The 23,090-nt window shown below is 43.0% G+C and overlaps 1 protein-coding gene across 3 annotated transcripts in view; it reads right to left on the reverse strand.

Annotated features, from left to right (window-relative positions):
* Positions 1-23,090, reverse strand: part of EMCN (endomucin) — a 57,422-nt gene that overhangs the window by 14,935 nt on the left and 19,397 nt on the right. For 2 of the 3 annotated variants that reach the window (XM_066631791.1, XM_066631794.1), the window contains exons 2-8: positions 20,939-20,980; positions 18,766-18,825; positions 18,311-18,349; positions 15,064-15,141; positions 9,072-9,149; positions 6,620-6,721; positions 1,131-1,178 (exon numbers count right to left, since the gene is read on the reverse strand). In XM_066631791.1, coding sequence (XP_066487888.1) covers positions 1,131-1,178; positions 6,620-6,721; positions 9,072-9,149; positions 15,064-15,141; positions 18,311-18,349; positions 18,766-18,825; positions 20,939-20,980 — 447 coding nt within the window. The remainder of the gene's footprint in view (positions 1-1,130; positions 1,179-6,619; positions 6,722-9,071; positions 9,150-15,063; positions 15,142-18,310; positions 18,350-18,765; positions 18,826-20,938; positions 20,981-23,090) is intronic. The other variant, XM_066631793.1, reaches the window with a different exon arrangement.

Below are 23,090 nucleotides of genomic sequence, written 5' to 3' on the forward strand. Positions count from 1 at the left end.
ATATCCATGTACAACCGCTGGGTGGCAGACTTGTAGCCTGTATGAAAGATGACAACCTGGCTTCCTCCCCCAATTGAGAAGCCTGTATCTTTCCTGGGAAGCCTGCATCCATACACTTGATTCTATCAGATCTCAAGGCTTAAGGCAGCTTCCTCACATAAATACAGAATGACATTACAGATCATTGACCGAAAGTTCCAATTTGGGGAAACATGTTTGTGTTTCTGTGTATAAATAGGCCTCCTATATATTTATGGTTTTGCTGAGTCAAGCCCACACCTCAATATACATGAATACACATCTTTAATTTTGCTGAAAACAGCCTTTGGGGTTTCTGATGCGGGACCAAAATGCAGGGCAAAAATAAATCAAATGCAGGGCAAATTTAAATCAACACACACATGCAAATGATAATGGTTGGAGCTCTGGTAACTGTATTTTGAAAAACTAAGCCTTAGATACATTGAAAGCAGCCTTCCATGCAGCCAGACCATCTAGCTTAGCATGCTGTCGGTAACGGCTTTCCTGGGTTTCAAACACAGGGCTTTTCATAGCCATACCTGAAAATACCTGCTGATTGAACCTGGGGCCTTCTGCATGCAAAACACATGTTCTAACCACTGACCTACAGGTCTTCCCTCATAAACTAAACATTTTCCTACAGTGCAGATGTCCTATGCTGTAGTTTTATTGTTGTGTGTCACAGTGATGGTGTAGCAGCCAAGTAGCAGCAGTTAACAGCAGCAGAAAGCTACCCAAATTGTATTTTGTGCCTGAAATGCTTTGTTTATTGTAAAAGAAAAGGCCTGCGAGAGGCAAGCCATTTGGGCATGCATATTCTGAGGTCTGTGCTCTAGCAGGACGACATGGTTCAGTTTTTCCCCGTGTATTGGGTTGACCTCTCTCCTCTGGAATAATTGCAGTGCTTGGAGGTGAGAGCAGTGCCAGTTCGGTGCCCATTACTGCCACAGCTTTCTTCCGGGGAAGCTTGAGACAGGTAGGGAGATCGCTTGTGCAGGCAGGTTCATGGTCCGCCAAGGACTGAGATAAGGCTGACAATTTCATTTCTTACAAAAGTTGACACATGGGGAAGCAGGGGAGGTGTGTGTTTAAAAAGCATATCAACTCACTGAAATAAGAGGAAGTTTCTTGCTTGTGTTCCGAATTTTCAGTGTCATCTGCAAGAAAAGACTGTTGTTTAATTCCCAATTTAATATATTTCTATACTGCCTTTCATACGGTTGGCACTGTACTGAAGACAGCTTTGAAAAGGCAGAGTACATTAAGTGATAAAACAGTAAAAACATTTATACCAAAAATGATTTTTAAAACCCACTAAAGTGGTGGCCTACCTGTATCCCTTTAATTATTACTCAAATTCAACTACAGGCCCTCTTACATCCAGTACTACTGCCAGGAATAAAATGAAAGTTAATTGTTGGGAGGGCTGTGGGAGCTGCAAAGATAAGGTTTCCCTGTATCCATGGGAGGCCCTGGATGTGGGGGAACGCCTGTACTCATTAACTGACAAGTTTTCTGCTCCTTTAGAAATTACAAACAGTCCTTTAACATAATTGCAGTTTTCCCAACTATCCCCACCCTGCTCAGGTCAGAGTCATACCTGTGACCTAAGGCAGCAGTTCTGAACTGGTGTGCTGAAGCACTTTGAGCACAGAGGTTGAAAATCATCGAACAATTTCTGGGTGTCTGCGGCTCTGTTTTTAGGGCAACTCTCTGTAGTAACAGTCCCTCTTCCTCCACTGTCTCTAAGGAGGAAGACTTGGTTCTGTAAGGAGTGGGCAGAAGAAGAGAGACAGACAACAGCTGAGACTGTTGATTGTCAAGGGTGGAGAGGTGCCTGAAGTTTTGCAACTTGAGGCCCATTCCAAACTTGCAGCAGAATGAAGTGTAGAATCTTGAGGAGGCAGAATGGGTTGCACCACTTCATGCTCCAGGTGGGGAATGCTATTTCGAAATTTATTTTTTTTAAAAACAACTCTTTCTTCCAAGTCTAAGAAAAACAACCATGTGTCAGGCAGGTCTAGCTCCAGCTGTGGCTGCTCAACCTGAGAAAACCCAGAAGGATGGCTTGATTAAAAGAGAACACACCAGACCAAGAGGGAGGCAGCGGTACCAAGATTTCCGATACTCTACCCTTGACGCAGCAGAGGGGTGGGAGACTGCACCATAGGGATCGTCACAGCAGCCGCCTGCATCTGCCTGCACCTTTGGGCTTTGGGCTGGGCTGGCTGTGGGGCCAGTGAGATGGTCAACCCACCAGCGAGTGCCATTGTTCACAAGCTGGACCTCCACCTAACAACTGCTCCTTTAAAGTGGATCCTTCCCCCCCCTTTCCTGTGGGAACTTGCCTGGGGTGAAGAAACTACATCCCTGCCTATAAGCCACCTCCATTTCTTGACCCTTACCTAGAATAAGTCATGACCCACTGTCAGGTAAAGTTTGTCGGAGCCTCCCCTCCTATCCTGAAGAAGACAGGGGCGTTAGGTACCTCCTTGTGAGTTTTGGTCAGGCAGGGCCTAGATTTACATTTCTGGTATTTGTTGGCCGAGCTGAGCCTCTTTTTTTTTGGACTTATTTTTTGCTCCTGCTGGTGAAGTAACAAAGGACAGGGGGCTGTGTTTAATTAAACACCTTTCTCCCTCCAGAAGTTCACCTCTGTGGTCTTTCACTGGGCTGGTCACTGATGTCCTCTATTGATCCATTCACCACCTCCCTCCCCTCCTGGGGAGATGAGGTATCAAGACCGGAAGAAGCAACACCATAATCAAGGAGAAAAGTTCTTGATCAGCCCACTCTTTGTTGTGCTAGTTTTCTATCAAGCTAAGAAAAAGGGTAGCTTGGCAAAACACAGCGCACACCCCCCCCCCCCAATGCAATTAAAGGAAAAGCCCTGAGCTCCTCCAGATAGAATGAGAGAGGCCAGGCCCTTGCACCCTCCATGAGTACATGATCCTTGTTGTGTGGAGCCAGCTCAGTTGATAAACAGCACAATCTTATGCCTGTCTACTCAGAAATAAGTTCCACTGTGTTCAGTGGAGCTCACTCTCAGGAAGGTGTGCATTGGATTGTAGCCAAAGTGTCAACTAGCCCATTCTCAGTGCATTGCATGGGTGGGTCAGACCTGATATTCATGAAGTGTTAACTTCTTCTTTCCTTAGTTTAGCTAGGGATGGTTGTCTTGCTTTCAAAATTTCATCACAGGAAAAAGATATGGGTGTGTCTGCACATCTTCTAATGTGAAAATATGGGAGTAACAGAGGAGAGTGGAAACAGGAAGCAAGAGACACTTGCTGTTCCTTTCCTATTATCCTGTTCCTTTCCTATCTTCTGAAGCCACTCTAAATACCAAACAAGAAGCTTGCCAGCCACAAAGAGCAATCCACGACAATTCAAATATTAGCCCAATCCACTTGATTTCAACCTAATCTTATTCCGTGAACTTCAGGTACTTGAGTTTAAGCCAATTCAGCATCATTTGCTTCAAAGAGAATTAAATTGGATTAAATCCAAGTTCCCCAGCTTTAGAGACTGCAGGCTGAACTGACGACATATTTTTCTAAAAAATTAATTTTCTACCAGTAGTGCTTTTCAGGGATTTTTTTCTTTCGTTCTCTTTACTGACATTGATGATCTCATTAAAATTAGGTCCTGTCTTGTGGATCTAGGATCAGCCGTACTGAGTTAGTGTTGATCTTATGCTGAAGAGCAATATTCCATCTGTCTACCATGTTATTGCTGTGAAAAATTACCTGGCACTCATTACAATTCCTTGAACTTTTTCTTACAGCCCAATCCTGAGCTGCCCGGGATGCCCAGGCTTGGCGGCATCGAGAATGGCTGCCACTGGATCCTGCGTGCCCCGGGCTACAGTGGGAGGCACCTCGGGAGAAGGGGACTTTTGTCCCCTTCTCCTGGGTAAGGTATGCAGCCCCGCAATGGGGCTACTTGCTTTACTGGCGATCAAAAGGTCAGCAGTAAGGTAAAGGCGCTCATGTAGGGCGCGGAGCCCTCCTCAAGCACCTTGGATCCTGCAGACCCACCTCCCTCCCTCCCCACGACATGCCCCCTGTTGTCCTCCCCCCTCCATGTCACGGCTCCACAGTCTGGTCCAGCCGGCACTGGGCTAGCACGGGTGGGAGCCTGGTGGTGAGGCTAGCAAACATGCCTTATGGCACGTTTGTGACATTGCTCGGCGGCATGGAGCTATGCTGCCGAGCACAGGATTGGGCTCTCAGATAGCTACCACCTAGATGATATTTTTGGCTTAAAATTGCATTCACCTTTTTGTTTTAGGCTAGCATTTCTCTGTCCATACTACCCTTTTTACAAATACAGATATGTGTGAAAAAATAATGTCCAGTTCCCTGAAAGTATGCAATTTAAAAAAAAAAAATCACCCCAATTTAATGTGTTATCTGCCTTATGCCTTTGCAATGATTCCTTTTTTGTATTTTTTGACAATATTTACATATCCAGCACATGCAACCCTGCTGCATTCCTCATTCGAATGAGAAACAGGTTGGTTCTATAATGAAAACATCATAATGTCACTCATTGGTTCTTGTATGAATTGCACATTGTATAAATAAATCATTAAAAAAACTCATATCTATTAAATATAGCAGAGGGATGTTAGAAATAATTTGAAAATAAATAACAGAAAAACTAATGCATTCATATTGATAGACTTGTCTATGATTGAAGAAAGGGAACATATCTCTGCATTTTAGGGTCAAACAAGATGTGATATTAAAAATGTCATGATTGTATTTCCATCAAATAGTAGCTGCAAGTGTGGTCAATACAGACTGGAACTGTAGCATAGAGAACTTTTACAAAACTCTTTCTCCATGTGCCTGACAAAAATCACCCCCTGAAGCTGGTATTTGCCCAGGCAGGAAGGTGCTGCTGGGCATTTTTCACGGGGAATCATGGCTCAAGGTGAAAGGGTTTAAACTTTGCAATGGTGTCAATTCAGATTGGGCTTGCCTCTTAGAAGGCTGCACACATGAAGGATGCATACTTATCTGGGAGTAAGTCCCATTTAACTCAATGGGATTTACTTCAGAGTGGACACACACAAGATTGCAAGATGCCAGTTGTGTCAACGTAGTTTGGTTTGTTGTGTTGGTAGCTAATATAATGTAATAGTTAAAAGATTGCAACATGAATTTAAAGTTCCCATTCAAATCACAGATTAATTATAAAATAATGGAATAGTCTTAGATAAGATAAACCAAAGTTTCCTTCTCATGTCCCAATATAGGGATCTGTGATTTGCTCAAACCATGGTTACCATTGCCAGGACTTACCATCTGATATGCATGCAGATTTAAAGAAGTACATGGATTTTATTCTGGGTTTTTTTTTTAAGTTTCGTATCTTACTTTTTTGTTTGAAATAATATCTACATTTCATATCATAAAATATTTTTTATATTATTGTATTTTTATTTGGTGGGCCAATTCCTATTGAATGATTTCATACACACAGGTCCACAGTCTTGCATATTACACGTGCACTGTATAACACGAGGACAGCAGAGTCAATTTAGTCATGTTTACATCCAAACATGTGCATTGGGAAACCAGGTCCTGCAACTGCTTCACTTGGAGATGCTCTGACGAACATCAGACCTCATAAACGATGATCCATCATTGGTTTACTGGATAGCTACAAAACTCAGCTGAAAATGCCTAACAGGTGAAAACTCCTTACCATGGTGGTGGTGGTGTTGTCATTAGGAGGTCCCAGTGGCCTCTTCTGGGTCATGCCAGACCTTCACGGGCCTTAGAATGGCTTGCAGAAGCCTCTGGAATTTACTTCCAGTTTTCTGAAAACTACTTCCAGTTTGCTTCTGAAAACTGGAAGTAGCTTCAAGAACACTGTTTCTCAAACTGTGCGTTTAGACAATTTCAGGTGGGTCCCCATTCATTTCAGTGTTTTATTTTTAGTCTCTTAGACTTGATGTCAACATGGTATGTGACTGCATTTGGGGTGATCTGTACTTTTAACAGGCTACAGTGTATATGCATTTAACAATGATAGTCAATGGGACTTACTCCTGGGAAAGTGTGGATAGAATTGCAGCCTAGGATTGTCAAAAATTGTTCCTGCTTGATGATGGCCATGACATCACTTCCAGGTTAGTGACATAATTTCCAGCGGGTCCCATAAAATTATCACTCTAAAAAGCAGGACTTGGGCTTAAAAGTGTGAGAACCACTGTTCTAGAGGCTTTTGCGGGCCATTCTGAAACTCATGGAGGCCTGGCACAACCCATAAGAGGCCTCTACAGACTCCTAAAGACAACGACAACAACACCAGTAAGTTTTTATGCATTTTTTGCATAATAATGAAATTGCTTAATGATGGGGTTCAGAGAATTCAACCCCATCATTAAGTTGTATGAATGTTGACTGCATGCACAAACATGCAATGGCACCATAGGTATGCAGGCAACTGGGAACATAAGTAAGGAGGAATTTTGTACTCAATGTACCAGCATAGTCTGTCAGGAATGGGCAAAGATGAGTCTCCAAAACAATGGCTAGATTCTCCCTGGGACTAGGAGACCAAATCTCTACCTTTCACTTACTTTTAACTTCAGGCGTACTGTCTTCTTTACTTTGTGTTATGTCTCTCATAGGGGTGTCACTGCTGTCAACAGAGCTCCCAGCAATTGTGTTGTCCCTTTGACCTGTAAAAAAAAAAAAAAAGAATGAATTTCCATGAAACTCAAACACCATGTGCATGTGTGTGAATAGGGCCAGCTAATTCACAAGACAAACTGAGGCAGCCCCTTCAGGGCATTCAGCTCCACCTACCCACTTGCCTCTGCTAGTCACCCTCATCACTTCCTGGATGGGAAAAGGATGAAAGGAAGTGTGGAATTGCAGCCCCTGACCTGTTTAAGAAATTATTTTTAACATTCAGGGACCTTCAGCAACAGTTTACATTAGAGGATGGGTCAACTAGAGATGCCATCCTGTTAAGAACAAACTAACTAATAGCCTTCCAGGCTTGCTTAGTTTGCTTATTGGCCATATTGTAAAACAGTCTGGTTGAGAAATGTTCATGAATTTTAGACGACAGCTTTCTTTCAGTGCTTCATATAGATGCCATCTCACAGCAGTTCCATTTCAACTGAGAGCAGAACATCAATAAGTTCTCCACTAATATGGGTGCAGACTATTCTCAGGGTTTGTAGTGATTTCCCCCCATTCTTCTAGTACTCAAAGTGAGCTAGGCAGGGAGAAAACTACTTGAAACACCTGAGCGCAGGAAGGTAAGGGGGGTGAAGGTAGACCTACCCTGACCCAAGCCCTCCTGAATGGGCAAATGTTGCAAATGCATGTTTAACAAACTCATGGATCCCCCTGGATGTCTAGTTTGGCCCTTCTTTCTGAACCGATCCAGTCCTGGGCTGCTCAACCATCTCTTTAGGCTACACGCTGAGGAACAGAACTGAGATCCTTGACTATGCAGGAAGCACTGCTTGCCATCAGAGACAGAAGTACAGGGAGTCTCTGTATCCATGAGGGTTCCCAGAAATCCATTTTAAAAACTATGTGATTTAAAAACAGCCTTGCTTATCTTTGTAATGCAAGACAGAGGCATCAGGCAGACAACCATTCTTTCTCCAGACACTTAGAAAGGCTTCACTCCGAGGCAGCGGAGCACAGGGAAAAAATGGAGGAGGTGATAATTGCTTCCACTTAGCATTCTTTCACATACTCAGGGGGAAGGGAGGGGTCACTTGTCTCGGCGTGAAGCTACTCTAAGTGCCTGGAGAGAGGATGATTGATGGATTGTCTGCTGGCTGCCCTCTCCCACATTAACGAGGCTATTGTTAAAAGTCTTTTTCCCTTTAATTTAAAGGGCTCTTCTTATCACATTAAGATAAAATCACAGGTGAAAAAATCAGTGGATAATTAGGTTATACCTGTAACTTCATTTTTTAACGGATGCCCATCAACAGATCTTTGGGATGCCAGTTATGCACACTGCTTTCCCAGGCAACTCTGAGGGAGCACTTATTTAGTTGTTTTGACATGCAACCCATATGGTCACAAAGGCTTCAAGTAACTAATTTTATACATATTTTAGTTATGGAAAGGACAGTGAAGTGCACTTACCAAGGAAAAAATGATAACTTTTATATCTGGGTAGAATCAAAGGCTGTTCTAAGAATAGTCACAGGGCGCAATCCTAACCCCTTATGTCAGTGCTTTCCAGCACCGTTATAAGGGAAATGCAGCTCTGAGGTAACAAACATTCCCTTACTTTGAGGAGGCCTCCATGAGTGGCACCCAACTGCAGGATGCAGCACACATCCCATTGGCACAACTATGCCAGTGCTGGAAAGCACTGACATAAGGGGTTAGGATTGCACCCACAGTTACATTAGGAAGGAAAGACCCCCATTTCCAAACTCTCACCTGAGACCATAATAATGGTTAGAAAATGTCCTGGGCTGAACTGGTTCCCATTTTCTAATACAAGGAGGCCTTCTAGCATCCAGTCTAGTCCCATTAATGCATTGAATCATCACGTTCCATCTCCCACTGGAAGATCTGCATTAGGATCAAACTGCACCTAACCGGAAGCATGCTTTTAGTGCTTTAGTGTTTGCTTTTCTAAGTAAAAGGCAGCTGAGTTAGACACTCTGCAGATTGGGATTGAAGTAAACTGAGAAAGGTGCTTTAACCCAATACCCAGCTCAGTTCCAATCCAAATCTCAAGTGCTATTTGTCAAGGAGAAAAAGTATGCCAAAACTATAACTGAGAATAATTAATTTGCTATGGAAGGAGAGAATGTAAGAGCAGGGCTCTCACTCCACTGGAGTGCCAGTGCTCTTGGACAAAATTCTCTGATCCCCTGGAGCATGCTGGGACTCAGCTGAAATGAGATCTGGAGTTGCAAGAAAGCATCATGGTTCAGAAGCAAAGCTGCCACTACAATAGTCTCACTGTTTAATGGGCCAGTTGTCAAATGGGCTGGTCATCAACACTTGATTATGAATTACATTAAGAAGGGGATGCCTTACCAGTAGTTGATAGAGTAGAATTAGGTGCTGTAGTCACAGAACTCTCTGACAGCAACGATAGTTTAGATGTTCCTGTTCCTATTTGGATAAGATAAATGACAGTGTGTTAACCACTGTTCTCAAAACATATTTGTCAAAAGAATAATTAGGAGGCAAGTGTCACTCAGCAGAGCTGTAGCTTGATAATCTGTAGGTCTCAGTCTTTTCCTCCTTTTGTTTTTGGCACCCTGTTTTGTTCCTAGCACACTGCACAATTACAGCTTCATGACCAAAATGTGTGTGACCCAAACGCACATCTTTCTGCAAGTTTCAGAAGGTTTGCAAAAGTACTCACAATGGGAGAATATATACAAGTATAGCTGCCCCAACACTACTTAAATAGTGTGGACCCGTCTGCCGCAGCTAGAAAGCTAGTGTAGTATAGTGTTTGGAGATGGACCAGGAAAACTACCTGGAATCAAATCCCTACTAATGAAATATACCACATGTTGTTGGGTAGCTCTCAGCCTATCCTACCTCACAGGGCTGTTGGGAGGATAAAGGGAGGAGGAGTCATCTACATTGTCCTGAGCTTCCTGTTGGGAGGGTGATATATATATCATATGTATGTATGTATGATGTATGTATGTATGTATGTATACATGGTTCAGCTTCAATAGGGAGAAACCAATTGTGGAGTACACCTATTAGCTAGCGCCTGTGACATCAACATACTTCTTGCCCAGTCACCAGAGCAGTACTGCAGCTGTTCTTTAAATGTTTTGTGATTCTGTGCCACCTTTTTGATAGCACATAGCCTGTCTGGTGTATAAGAGGAAGGACAAAAATTGAGGCTAATTCAACATTCAGCATGTCAGCATGAGGGTCTTTAAGTGAAGCTAGGCTCCCATTGCAGGCAAAAATCCCACTATGACAGCTCTTAATATACTATGTCTATATTCAACTGAGGACCAAATGGGATTTGGATGGACTATCAGTGGTGTGATTGGAACTACCGTGAGCAGCCATTGCAGGATGTGGTGGGATTTGGATGGGGCCATGGCATGGAGGAGGAAGGGTTTAATTCTTTCCTCCTGAGCTGCAGCCTTCATCCAAATAATCTCCCTCAAAGCTGCTATTAACCACAAAGGGGAAAACTTCCAGTCAAAAAATTGTGACCATAAATTCTCCCCTCTGTGGCTAAGAGCAACTTTGGGAGGGATGTAATGTGGGGAAGTGGCATGGGTGCAAGAGGTGAAGTTCCATCCCTCTGAGCCACAGTCCTGATTCAACTCATATGCAAACAGCAACTTTCTGAAGAAGAAGTAAACATTCACACCCCCTCTCTTTGCCCCTGAGTTTACACAGATTTATTCTGAAGCATTGCAACATGAACATACACTTAATTCAGTTATTCATGTAGTCTAGGGCTGGAACAAGGAAGGGACGGGACTTCTTGTCTATTTACAAAAATAATAAAAAGGGATAGAGGCCTTCTGCTTGCTTCAGTAAAGCAAATCTGGGTGAGCGAGTCAGTGGAGGGGAAAAAAACACTAAGGGTTGCAGGGGGGGGGAAAAGGCCACTGCACTCTTATAGAGAGCACAGTCTTGTGATGTCTTTTTCCACATGTATAACAAGAGGTGACAGCAGCCACAGAAATAGGAGTCGAGAAGGGAAGAGCTGTCAAATCCCTGCTTCTAGGATGGGTCCATTCTCCAAAGCCTGTATCACAGGTTGTTTTTTTTCCTTCTGGGGAAGGAGAAGTTGCTGAGGAAGTCAATGTCCTCTGCCGCGAAGCATAACCAAATGCACCTTGGAAGAGGTCTCTAAAAACATATAATCTGCTTTATGCTCTTCGTAGTTGAGGTGCAATGAACAATTAAATATTCTTTAGGAGACTTAAACTGCATTTATTTAATTTGCTTTGAATATTACATCCCACCTTGTTGCAATTGTCTCAAGGCCAAGAGCCTTGGGTGGCACAGAGTGGTAGGTACTGCAACTGAGAACTCTCCCCATGACCTGAGTTTGATCCCAGTGGAAGCTGAGATCTCAGACAGCCAGCTTGAGGTTGACTCAGCCTTCCATCCTTCCAAGGTCAATAAAATGAGCACCCAGCTTGCTGGGTGAAAGGTAACATGACTGGAGAAAGCAATGGCAAACCACCCCCACCATATGGCTCCATTTTGCCCCCCCCCCCGCTGGGAATGGCTCCGAAGGGAGGGGCTGCTCGCCCACCTCCCTGCCAGGCTGAGTGCTCCAGCCCCCTTCCAGCTACACCACCAACCCCACTTATAGTCTGCCATGAAAGCATCACAGAAGCAGCAAAACCCCAAGGATCAGTAATGACTTGGTGTTTGCACAGGGGACCTTTCTTTCTTCAAGGCCAGGTGGGGCTGGGGAAGGCATTATCCTGAGAGCTGTTGCCAGACTGTTGGACCAATGGCCAAATGGCTCAATAGAAGGCAACTTTCTACATTCTCAGATGTTACCAGTGAGCTGTCAGTTAAAGGACCAGTTAGGAACATAGGAATGTGCCTTATAGGGAGCTAGATCATCAGTTCGTATTGTCTACTCAGGCAGAAAATCTTATCAGGGATTAAATCTGGAACCTTGTGTGTGTGTGCAAAGCAGGTGAGCTGCTACTGAACTAGTCCCCCTGAATAAGTGATGATAACACAGACGATCAATAAAACAACAAAAGATGAGTGGTCAGATAAAAGGACATGGGTAACATTAAAGGTCCAAGAGACCAGGCTGGGCTTCACCTGTTGCCTAATGAATAACAGAGAATATGCCAGGAACACAAGACTATGCCAGGGAAACAAGGGAGGGAATTCCAGAATTCAGGTACTGCCACAAAAAAAAACCTTTTCTTTAGGAGTCATCTGCCAGACCTCCAAAGGCAAGAGCAGTAAGAGGAGGGCCTTTCATGGAGGTCATAACTGGCAGATAGGTTTATATATGAGAACGGAGATATCCAAATCCCAGGCTGTTTAGAGGTTTAAAGGCCAACTCCCTCAAGGCCTGGTATCCTGGGAAATGTACCTCCCACTCCCCTTTGCTACGCCACTGAGAAGTCACAGTATGTTTAATAGAACTAAGCATAGGATTGCAGCCTTAGATTATGCATAGAACTAAATTCGTGTTTACAATAACAAAAAATACTTAAGAAGGTCAATTACATTATGAAAAGCCACAAAACTCTGTTTCATCTTAAACAACATTTATCCAAGTCACGCTACAATTCATGCAGATATGCTTGTAAGAAAGCCCCATGAAACACAATTGGACATCTTTCTAAATAAATATGCACAGGACTAGTTCTGTGTTCCTTACAGTTCATTTCCCAATACTGTGGGGGAATTTCCAGACATCAAGTATTTGAATCTATTGATTTCCCCCCCTCCTTAAATCTAATAATGCAAAACACAGTTTTAAAGTGATATTAAACATGGGGTTCTCTTTTTGAAAGTCTGTTTGGAATTCACACTGAAAGTAAAACTTGGAGAAAGTAAAACTTGCTGAAAACTTAGATGTAAGATGTAAACCCCACAATACAGTTTTTGTTCTAGGGCAGCGTTCCTCAAAGTGTGGGTTCGGACCCACTAGGTGGGTCACAAGCCAGTTTCAAGTGGGTCGCAAAGCATCTAGCACAGTAGCCATTGAAAATACAGAGCTGAAAATACAGGGTACAGAGCTGCTGGGCTCCCGGTGGAAGAGAGGCATGGTGCTTTGCCCTGAATAGGTAGAAAAATGGGACACTGGAAAGGGGAAGGCTGTTTGGTGGGAGCAGAAATCTAAGTTTGTATTCTGCTTTGAATTCTGAGCTGGAGCATTTGAATTCCAAGCTCTGCAAAATAACACCATGAGCATGCTGTGTAATGGGAATTTTGGCTGATTGTGTCTTAGGTTTGAAATCTAAATTGATGATGTCATTTCTGGCCATGACATCACTTCCAGGTTAATGACATCACTTTCAGTGGGTTCCAACAGATAAAGTGGGTCCTGGTGCAAAAAATTTTGAGAACCACTCTTCTAGCTTGATGTACTGCAAGGAGGGGAGTGCTTGACTTTTATACTTTCACCAGGACCTAAAGGGAAAAGACCTGTCAAGTGCATAATACATTTATGGTATTTGAGGCTTTGGGACAAGGTGATGGACACTAGCTTACAGCCTCACTGCACTTTACAGTAAACATGTAATTGACCCTGACACTCTTAACTTTTCTTTACTAAACAGCCTTTGCAGCAGCAAGAAATAGTGTCAAGAGCATGGCATGGAGACCATTGCATTTCCCCCTTCAAATTGTGCCCACTTGCAGCTGCTATTCCCTCTGGGAGGGAAGCTCCCATTCCTGTCAGTGAGAGCTTTCCTCTTGAGGCCAATAGCTTGTGGGCTTCCCAGAGGCATATGAATGACTATTGTGAAGAACAAGATGCTGAAGATCCACCAGGTTTCTTCCCTCTAGATACTGATTCAGGCCACTGCCTGGGATTAAGCTGCACAGACAGTTGTGCTGTTTGTCCTTAGATTTTCTCTTACATGCCACAAGCTTTAACTTTTGGTACAGGTTAATTCCAGGTGACTGTTCTGCAGTGACACCCCTCAAGTGAGAGCCTCTCCACAACCTCAGGGAAAAGGAGCCACATTTGTGCTTTGAGTTTGTTTCCATCCATTAGAACTTCTGCTAAATGCAGAAAGACAAACCACAAACAAACAAACAAAAGCTTCTTCATGGCCTACAGCAACATTTCTGCAGTATTTGCATCAGTAAAGCTTTATTCAGGGCTGCCTTTGTTTTGTGGCAGCGGCAAAGGCAGACAGTTCAGTGGTTAAGGCTGTGTAGGTGAGTACAAAAGAACAGATCAGCATTGAAAAGTAGGGCTAATTGAGGCGGCTGCAAGTGCAATTACTTCTGGGGGCTGCAAGGCAACTCTTATTTTATTTTTTCAAGTTCACAGTGTTCTGTCGAAATGGCCTCTTGCACTGTAGCAGGTATTCATAGTGCCTTAAAGGGAAGTGATGTCCTTATACAGAAGGTTGACAGAAGCCCATTCCAAGTTATGTGAGAGTAAAATGAAATGACCTTCTGCTAAGAGTGGAAATGCCATACCTTAGTTTCTGATTGAGTGGCCTTACTTTGCTGTATTTTCCTGAGAGTACATTTCTCAGTACTGTAAGAATTTCTGGCCATCAAGGATTTGGACTCCCACCCCACCCCTTAAATATAGCAAGGCCCCCTCCCTCAACAATGCTATTCTGATGGAATCCACTCTCTCTTATGGTTGGCTTTTGGTGGGCTGGCCATGTTTTGAAGAGCTGTTAGTTTGGAAACTGGGGGGGGGGGTGTTATGGTACCAATTATGCATACTGTAAAGGAGTTCCAATAAGGATCACTTGAAAAAATGTTGGGTGGCTAGCTGAGGATAATAATGTTGAAGGGGCAGAAATCACCAGCAGGGATGTACTGATATAAAGGCAGTAAGATGTGGGAAAGGAAAGGGGCATAGAGAGGATTCAAGGTAAGGACCCTATGAAATGGGCCTGTCCGTTTGTATCCCATTCAGACAAGTACTAAACATGAGGCACAGAGGGTTGTGCCACTGCCATCGTAGCTGACTTCACAGTTGCCATGGCAGCTGTTGCCATCTCTGTTGTCTGGGTTGCTTGCAACATTAGCACAACATCATCAGCCATAACATTGCAACGGTTCAGCCTTCAGAGTGCTTGTAAATTGTAATTGGGTGCCAGAACTGATCCTGAACAAGCTCAGCATGTGCCTGTTGGCATGTGTACAATTGCCTCTGCCTGGGCTGATTAAAGACTGCACCAGGCTCCAAAGGTTATGTGAACTGCCTCTTCATCTTGGCTCTGTAACCTCTAATTCATATGCAAGAATAGGGCCATATGACTATATGTTACTGCACCAAGCAATAAAGTATCATTTTGTTTTTTAAGATGCAGCTTCCATTAATATAGCAGTTGAATACAAAACATGCAGTACTTACGCCTAGTGGTTGCATTAGATGTTGCTTCTGATTCTTTTGGGGTCTCTGTTGTTTGGGATGTTGAATTCACTTTAGAATCTGATGGAGCCATCAATTGAGTTGCAGAGTAGGACAGTTGGTTGGTAAGAGAGAAGGAGAGTTGGTTATTTGCAAGGTTGTTTAATGTAGTGTGCTCTATGGGGGAGACTGCCCCTGGGTTGCTAAGTGCATATCATAGTCAGTGGTTCCTAAACCTTTTTGACTAGCGGCTCTCTTGATCTACTGGGCCATTGTCTGTGACTCCCCATTTGTGTTACAATCCTATACATTGTACAGAGTGGTGGTTTTTTTGTAAGGATTTCATGGCTCCCCTGCACGGTTTCCAAAGCTCCCCAGAGCTATGGCTCACAATTTGGGAACCACTGCACTAGAGTTATACCAGCTCCATTTTGTTACCAGTTTCTTTAAGGGTCAATTCAAGGTGTTAGTTATTACCTTAAAGCTGCAATTCGATCCACACTTTCCTGGGAGTAAGCCCTATTGACTATAATGGGATTGACATCTGAGAAGACATGCATAGGATTGAGCTCTAAATGTCCTACATATGGTCTGGAGCCAAATTACAGCCTGAACCTGTGTGTTTTTCTGGACTTTAAGATTATTATTTTGGGCCCTGATGCTGGCCCCTGGGAGGGAGCAAGATCAGTGGTAGTGGCATATGCTGCATCCTATCCCCCTCCTTTGCCCACCGGCACAGGTGAATGCAGATTTGCACCAGTCATACGGCTTGCACTGGTCCAAGAAGACCCGTTACATGGGTCTAATGTCCACTTATCTCAGTGAGACCTCTAGCCTGCAGAACTCCCCCACAGAATGCAGTGCAGCCCACACTGGTCCCATTGCACTGGTACACAGGAATTTGCACTGGATTGGACTGCCTGAGTATAAACGAGGACATATCCAACACTTTTCGGGCCTTTACACTGTAGTGGAAGATTAGTAAGGGTAGCCAAGGAGTATTCCGTACACTTATCTACCATTACTGATTTTCTCACTGAGAAGCATCCTTTCAAGGAATAGTTTGAAACACTGTTCTAAGCCAAAGGGTTCAAACGTGTTAATTCGTTCAGTGTAAGGAAGATGCTCCATTCCCTTGAATATTTTGATTGTCCTTTCTAGGGTTGGCACCAAAATTTTGAAAAAGCAAAATCTGAAGTGAATGTTAAGAACCTCCCCTAAGGGGAAACACCTGAGTAATTTCAAGGACAGCCAAATTCTTGGCCCCACTGCACTCTCAAAACATTTGTCTTTTAGAAAGTAATTTGGCTTTCCTTGAATGTAGGGGTGGGTGGGTTCTCCACATCCCTACCTCAGTTCTGAGTTCTTGTGCTTCCTTGTGGTAGTGCATATTAGTAGTCGCATTATCCTACCATCAAAAGGAAAAGTATATGCTGACATCAAAAACAGCACAGCAATAACAGAGCGAATCATGTCTGGAATGATTTCCTCAGGGTGCCATTTACTCTCCTCAAAGTGATTAATTCTGTGCTACTGTCTAGAAGTGAAGCTGCATTGTCCCTTAGAAGAGCTTCACTCTAATGAAGGTTAGCACTTTTTCATCTTCGAACATGCTTCCACAGCATCTGCTAATTCATCTTTGCAACTCTCCTGAAAACGTAAGTGTAAGAATAATATTATTCTTGTTCTATATTGAGTTAAAGGAGCCAAAGCTATTGAAGAGTCAGTGAAAAAGGAGAGCAAAAATGTGGAAAGTAGACATTGGGAGCTTTCTTGGTAGCTCTGCCTTAGTACCACAAGGCTGTTTCTCAGGGGCAACTTTACACAATCATTTTGCTGTGGAAACAAATGACTGCAAACAGAGGCCGAGTCATGTAGTAAGGCCCCCAACTTACAATATCCGGAGTCATTTTTCAAAAATGAATGCCCTTTAGTTATGATGGCTTTACTCCATCTTTCTATTTTTAAAAAATCAAGGTACCTAACAAGTTGCTGAGGACCACAAAATAACAATGGGTTGAATCCAGGGCCAAAGAGAGGGTGGGCCCCAGGAAAGATTTTGAACAGTGGTCCTTCATAGTCTGCATTAAATGACCTTTATCAATTTTTTTAAGGGTTCAAGACATCAAAATTTCAGTTCCAGTATTTGGCTGTATGAATGAAAGCAAAGAGTAACTTCAGAGCACTGCCATTTTCTGAACTTTTTTCATCAAAATTCATCGATCACCTCTCTGAAATGATCGAGCTGATTTCGCCTCAGTGCTCCAAACTGACAGATCACTCGGCCTATCCTGTAACTCTGCTGACCATCAGCAATTCTGGACCAAGTCCATTTTGCTGAAAGTTCTCTCAGCTGTGGCAGTTGTCACAGGGATGCTGCAAGAAATCCTCAGAGAAATGGCAAGTGAAAATATTTCACAGGAGAAGAAAAGGGGAGGCATGAAACCACCAGCACTTCCTCTGTAACTAGGTTGGAGCCTGAGGGGCAGTCATGTATTCCCCATTGGTGAAGCACCTGGGGCAGGTATCCCTCAGGCTCCGCCCTAGATACAGCTCTGCTACTAGATGAAGCATCCTGGTTGCTGCAGCTGGAAGGATGTGCTGCAGGGTGCTTGAGAACCACATGGATTGTTCCAGATTGGTTCCCACAGTGATGGGTATGTCCAGGTCAGAGTTGGGAGTGGCAGCTGTGGAGCTGTCAGGTCATTCCGTCCCTCAACCTATTTGGGTGGCAACCTTATTTGGGGCATGTTTATCTCAGGGCCCTGTGGAATTATCCTTGGCAACAACACCCCTCTGCAGCCCTGGTTGTAGCCTAAGTTTTTGTGAAGTGCTGCTTTGTCTTCCAGTTCCTTCTGCCCCTGGAAGACGTGCTCCACTTACTAAAGCCTCCTGCCATCTTTATAAATACATAAGGATAAATAATGATGCAAGCCTTTGAAACTTTTAGGGTCACAAATACACTCTTTCTGAACAAGTTATCTGGTAATATGGGGGCCTTGGGTGCCCTTCGGGGAGACATGCGGACTATAAATCAAATAAATAAATAAATAAAATAATATTGGTCTTTGAGAGTTCTACAAGTTATTGTCTGAATCTTCTGGGAAGAAAATTCTTCTAGCCTACCTTTCACAATCAAATTAGGTTTTAATTGTATTACAACAAAGTGAACACGTTTGATATGGATTAATGAAATAGCAGAGTCTGGGCCGACGCAGGCCTAAAATAACAGAAATATTCAAGAAATTACCTTCTGCAGTAGTTGTGTTTTTGGTTGTCAAAGTGTTTCCTTGTGTAGTATGAGGACAGGGGAGGGAGGAGAAAAAACAAAATGCAGTTTGTTATAAAAAATAAACTAGTCTGCTTGAAGAAAAGATGCCCCTCCCTAATACCGAATTTTAATATGAAGCCTCGCAGGAGAGGAAGGACCACTGCAGCTGCTGTATTACCTCTCATTACCTGGCAAGCTACAGCAATGCTTGCCAAGGGATGGAACTGGGGGCACTTCTGCGACAGCAGTTGCTGCACTGGCACAAGGAGCGAGTAGGATTGTGCTGATTGACAGGAATGGGACTTTAGATAAATCACAACCAATTTGTCCCATTCATTTCAATGATGCTTTGTGATGATTTAACTTTCTCCGGGTACAACCCACTGATCATAGCTACTTTAGAATTTCCACAAAGTAAGAACCCAAGAGTTTACCTGTGTGTGTGGTTGTTGAAACAGTGGTTGTAGAAAGGATTGGTCTGCTACTGATTGAACCTGTAAAATAATATTTCACATTCAATGTAGTCATTTCATCCTGCAATTCAAATTAATGTGAATTAATTTGGTTAAATTTGGCTATGAGACTAAAATATTAAGCTAAAGATTAATTAATCCTTCTCCTTTGATTGTCCTGCAGTAGTTGCTACCAGGTGTAACTAATTATACATCTGGTTGCCTCCACTGCAGGGCAATCAAAGGAGAAGGCGAATTCCTGCCCTGACCAGGAAGTGCGGAAAGCAATAGAGGAAACCTTGGGCAGCTCTGGCAGGATCTAGCAGATGCACTTTTGCTGACTGCATAGCCTCCCTTGCAGATATCAGCAGCCTGTACCTGTGCTGGAGGTCGGTATGCAGTCAGCAACAGTGAACTTGTACAGCTAATAGCGTTAGAGAAATGGGTGGTACATTGGGGAATTATTTTTTAGGTTTGTGAACTGTTTGTTTGTATATGTATATATTATGCCAATAAAGGTTCTGATTACTGACTGACAGTGAACATGTATGATGTTGACAGAAGTGCCACCCACCTCCACTGTTGCCTCCCAGTGGCCATAGGCAGGAATTCTCCTCCCCCTTTGATTGCCGCACACACACCCCAGTGTCTGCTGGCACCACTAGCTGGTGTTTGCTACAGCAAACCACTTTATTAACTGCTCTTGCTCAGAATTTACATTCAAAGCCATAACTCCTCCCAACCAGGCAAAAGAAGCATCTTTTAAAGTGGCATCTTCTTATATTTAGAGAGGGGACAGCAATTGTCCCTCTTCAGCCCAGCATGGCATCTTTTCCAGTAGCTGTTACTGGTGTCTTTTCTGCATCTTTTTTTTAGATTGTGAGCCCTTTGGGGACAGGGAACTATTGATTGATTTCTTTTGCTATGTACAGTGCTCTGCAAACTCCTTTTTGTTGAAAAGCAGTATATAATATTCATGATAATAATAATTCAAGCTTGCAACATATGAAGCTAATAGCAGAGTGCTTTTGACACATGCAATGCACTTGGCCTTTTCACTGAGTGAACATAACCATTCTTCACATATCTATGATTCAATAGCAGGGGTGCACAAACCCTGGCCCAGGGGCCACTTGTGGCCCTTGAGGATTCCCAATCCGGCCTGCAGGTAGCCCCCAGACTCCAATGAGCCTCTGTCCCTCCGGAGACTTGCTGGAACCCGTGCTGGCCTGATGAACTGCTATCAATATGAAGGCGACTGTTTGTCCTCTCGCATGAGCTGTGGGGATGAGGGCTTCCTCCATTGCTTGCTGTTTCACGTCTGTGATGTGGCAGCAGCAGTGAAGGAAACGTCAGTCTTGCTTTGTGTAAGGCCTTTTGTAGGCCTTGAGCTATTGCAAGATCTTCATTCATTCATATAAGTTCTATCTTTAATATATTCATTTATGTAAATATATGTAAATTTATTCAAATTTTAATGTAAATTAATTCTTTTTTATTCTTGGCCCCCCGACACAGTGTCAGAGAGATGATGTGGCTCTCCTGCCAAAAAGTTAGGACACCCCTGTTCAATAGTAATGAGTGTCCCTAGGTCAGAGAGCCTTGCTTCTCATCACATTATTCCCAGAACCTCATTCATGGGATCCCATCAAAGATTAAACCTAAGACTTTATACATGCAAAATGTATGGTGAACCGGTGAGTTAGAATCCAAGCAACTGGCACAACACTAGGATGTAGTCCCAGCTTTGTGCAATTTGCTGTTAGAAAAGCACATTAAATAAAAGTTTGATATGTTAAAATCAAGTGGCAAAATCTAATCTCTGATCATAGGAGGGGAAAATGCTTTCTTTTTCAACAGGCCCGCCAACACTATAGCCTAAATGTCCCTTAGCTGTTTTTCTCTTGTTGTTTTCTGTGTTCCTGTTGCTGATGCATTATTTCAGTAATTAATCAAGTCATCTGTTCACTCCTCTGACACTGGGATTCAGCTGGAGGAAATATTTTTTTCCAAAGCTTTGTATTTGGAGACATAGATTTATGACAGTGCATGGCAACAGGGGAAGTGGATGCTTTTTCTAGAACAAAGCCACCCCAACTGATGGGCCTGTTCTCAAGAGATGCTTAAAAATAAGATGATAAAGGGTGCTCCTTACCAGTAGTTTGAGACAGGCTGGTTGCTGCTGTAGAACCCTCTGCTGAAGATAAAAACAATGTTAACCATTGTTCTCAACAATCTCTGTCAAAGAAATAATTAGCACTCAAGCAGAGGGAATGGGTGGAAACAGGAGCCATTCTGTGGAGCAGCTGTTTTAACAGTTGGTGATGCTCCCCTTTGATGGTTTATTGATTAACCTTTTCCATTATAAACTGCCAATCCTTATATGGCTTTGTGATATCAGGGGGTATCCAGATCACTATCAGAGCCCATTTCCCCAAATGGAGCCCATTAGCAAAATATTTTCAGGTGCATCTGTTTAACTATATTCTAAATTCTCTCATTAAAATCATCTCACAAAATGCTTCTTTTTACTTCTTTTTTGGGGAAGGGCAATACGATAAAGTCAATTAGAACAGCTTTCTTCAATCAATTGTCAATCAGTACTTTGCTCCTGTGTTGAAAAGGCAGTAATAGGGACCGATTTGGGTGATACTAATAGCTGGTCCTGCCCATCACAAGAGTAACAGTGGGGGCATACATGTTTACAAAAATAAATATTTAAAACACATAGCACTGGATAGTTCACTCACCCCCCTATGGGGGTGGGGGGTGGGATCTGTACACATTTACTATTAATCACATGGCATGCAGGATACCATCCAAACTGTTCTGATGATAAGGAAGGAGAACTGAAGTAAGATTAAGCAGACCACTCAACAAAATGGATCTTTCCACTCTAAAACCCATTTATATTTAGTAGTTCACCATGCAGATTAAGCAATTTTTTTTTTCTTTGCCACCACAGACCTTTTATTCTGGACTTTGCAAAACTGCATATAAACCTGAAACTCTGGCTGCTGGGCTTGGGCACCATGATCCCTGTACCACCAAAACAGCTTTTGTTAACCCAAACCACGCCTTTGATGAGCATTACTATAAGTAAAAACAATCCAACAAGTGAAAGATCATTGTTTTCAGTTGGGGGAAAGATGTTCAACACTTGCCAATCATGTTGGGTTGCATTAATACCCTGTCTATGCCCAAGCCTGGGTGGTCTGAACCTGCAAAGCCCTAGAAAGGTGGAATTTAAGAGCATGATGGCCTACATGGAAGGGAGTTGGCAGTGTGTGGCAGAAGCACTTCTGGCCCCCAGGTCACTGAGACACAGTGAATTCCAAGAATGTATAAGATGGCAATCCCATGGAACACATCCCTAATATTATCTGGGCACTTATCGTAGACACTCGCCTATAAGTCGACCCCACAGATAAGTCGAGGGCAAGTCTTGAGCCAACAATCATGGGATTTTCTATGACCCTCAGATAAGTCGGGGGCTAAAGGTGTCTGACTATAGTTTTGTCTGATTTTACCCCACGCCACATCCTGAAAAATAACCTACCATTAATTGTTACCTAAGAACTGTAACCTCTAATTTATTAAAAATATAGTAAAAGATCATAAGATACATTTTTATTCTTTTTAAATTCTGGTCTTCACCACCTTTTTGTAAACACTATCAGAGTAAGTGCACTGTAAACAACATACCGGTAAATCAGTGGTTCCCAACCTGGTATTCATGTATTCCCAGGGACACTCAACAGGACCTTTAGGGGTACTTGAAAAAGAATGGAATAATGGTAGAAAAAGGCAGGTCATGCTCCAGAATACCTTGCAAGGACCAGCAAGGCAGGAAGGGAGGTAGCTAGTTGGTTTTGAAAGCCCCACCAACAGCTAGTTTTTGGTCATCAATTCATCTATGAACCAGTGATTGAAAACCAGCACAGTAAAAAAGCTGAAACATAATATGGAAAGTGATCAATCACCCAGAATTTCTCAGCACACTTCTGGTGCAAAACAGTGCAAAGGCAGAGTCTTCTGTTCCTCAAACAGATAAAAAGAGAAAACACTGTGATGAATACATGAAGTCTGGGTTTTCATAGAGAGGAGATGAGGGCTTGTATTATTACAAACATTTTGCTAATATGAAGGGTACAATTTATTATTGCCAAGGGATATGCAAGTGAAAAAGGTTGGGAACCATTGCAGGAGAACCAAGAATCAAATCCACCTTTAAGGTGTCTGGTGTGTTAAGCCAGAAGCTCTACATACAACATACAACCCATAACACATAACTGAGAGTGTGCAAT

The sequence above is a fragment of the Tiliqua scincoides genome, chromosome 6 (genome assembly GCF_035046505.1).
Source record: "Tiliqua scincoides isolate rTilSci1 chromosome 6, rTilSci1.hap2, whole genome shotgun sequence".
NCBI lineage: Eukaryota > Metazoa > Chordata > Lepidosauria > Squamata > Scincidae > Tiliqua > Tiliqua scincoides.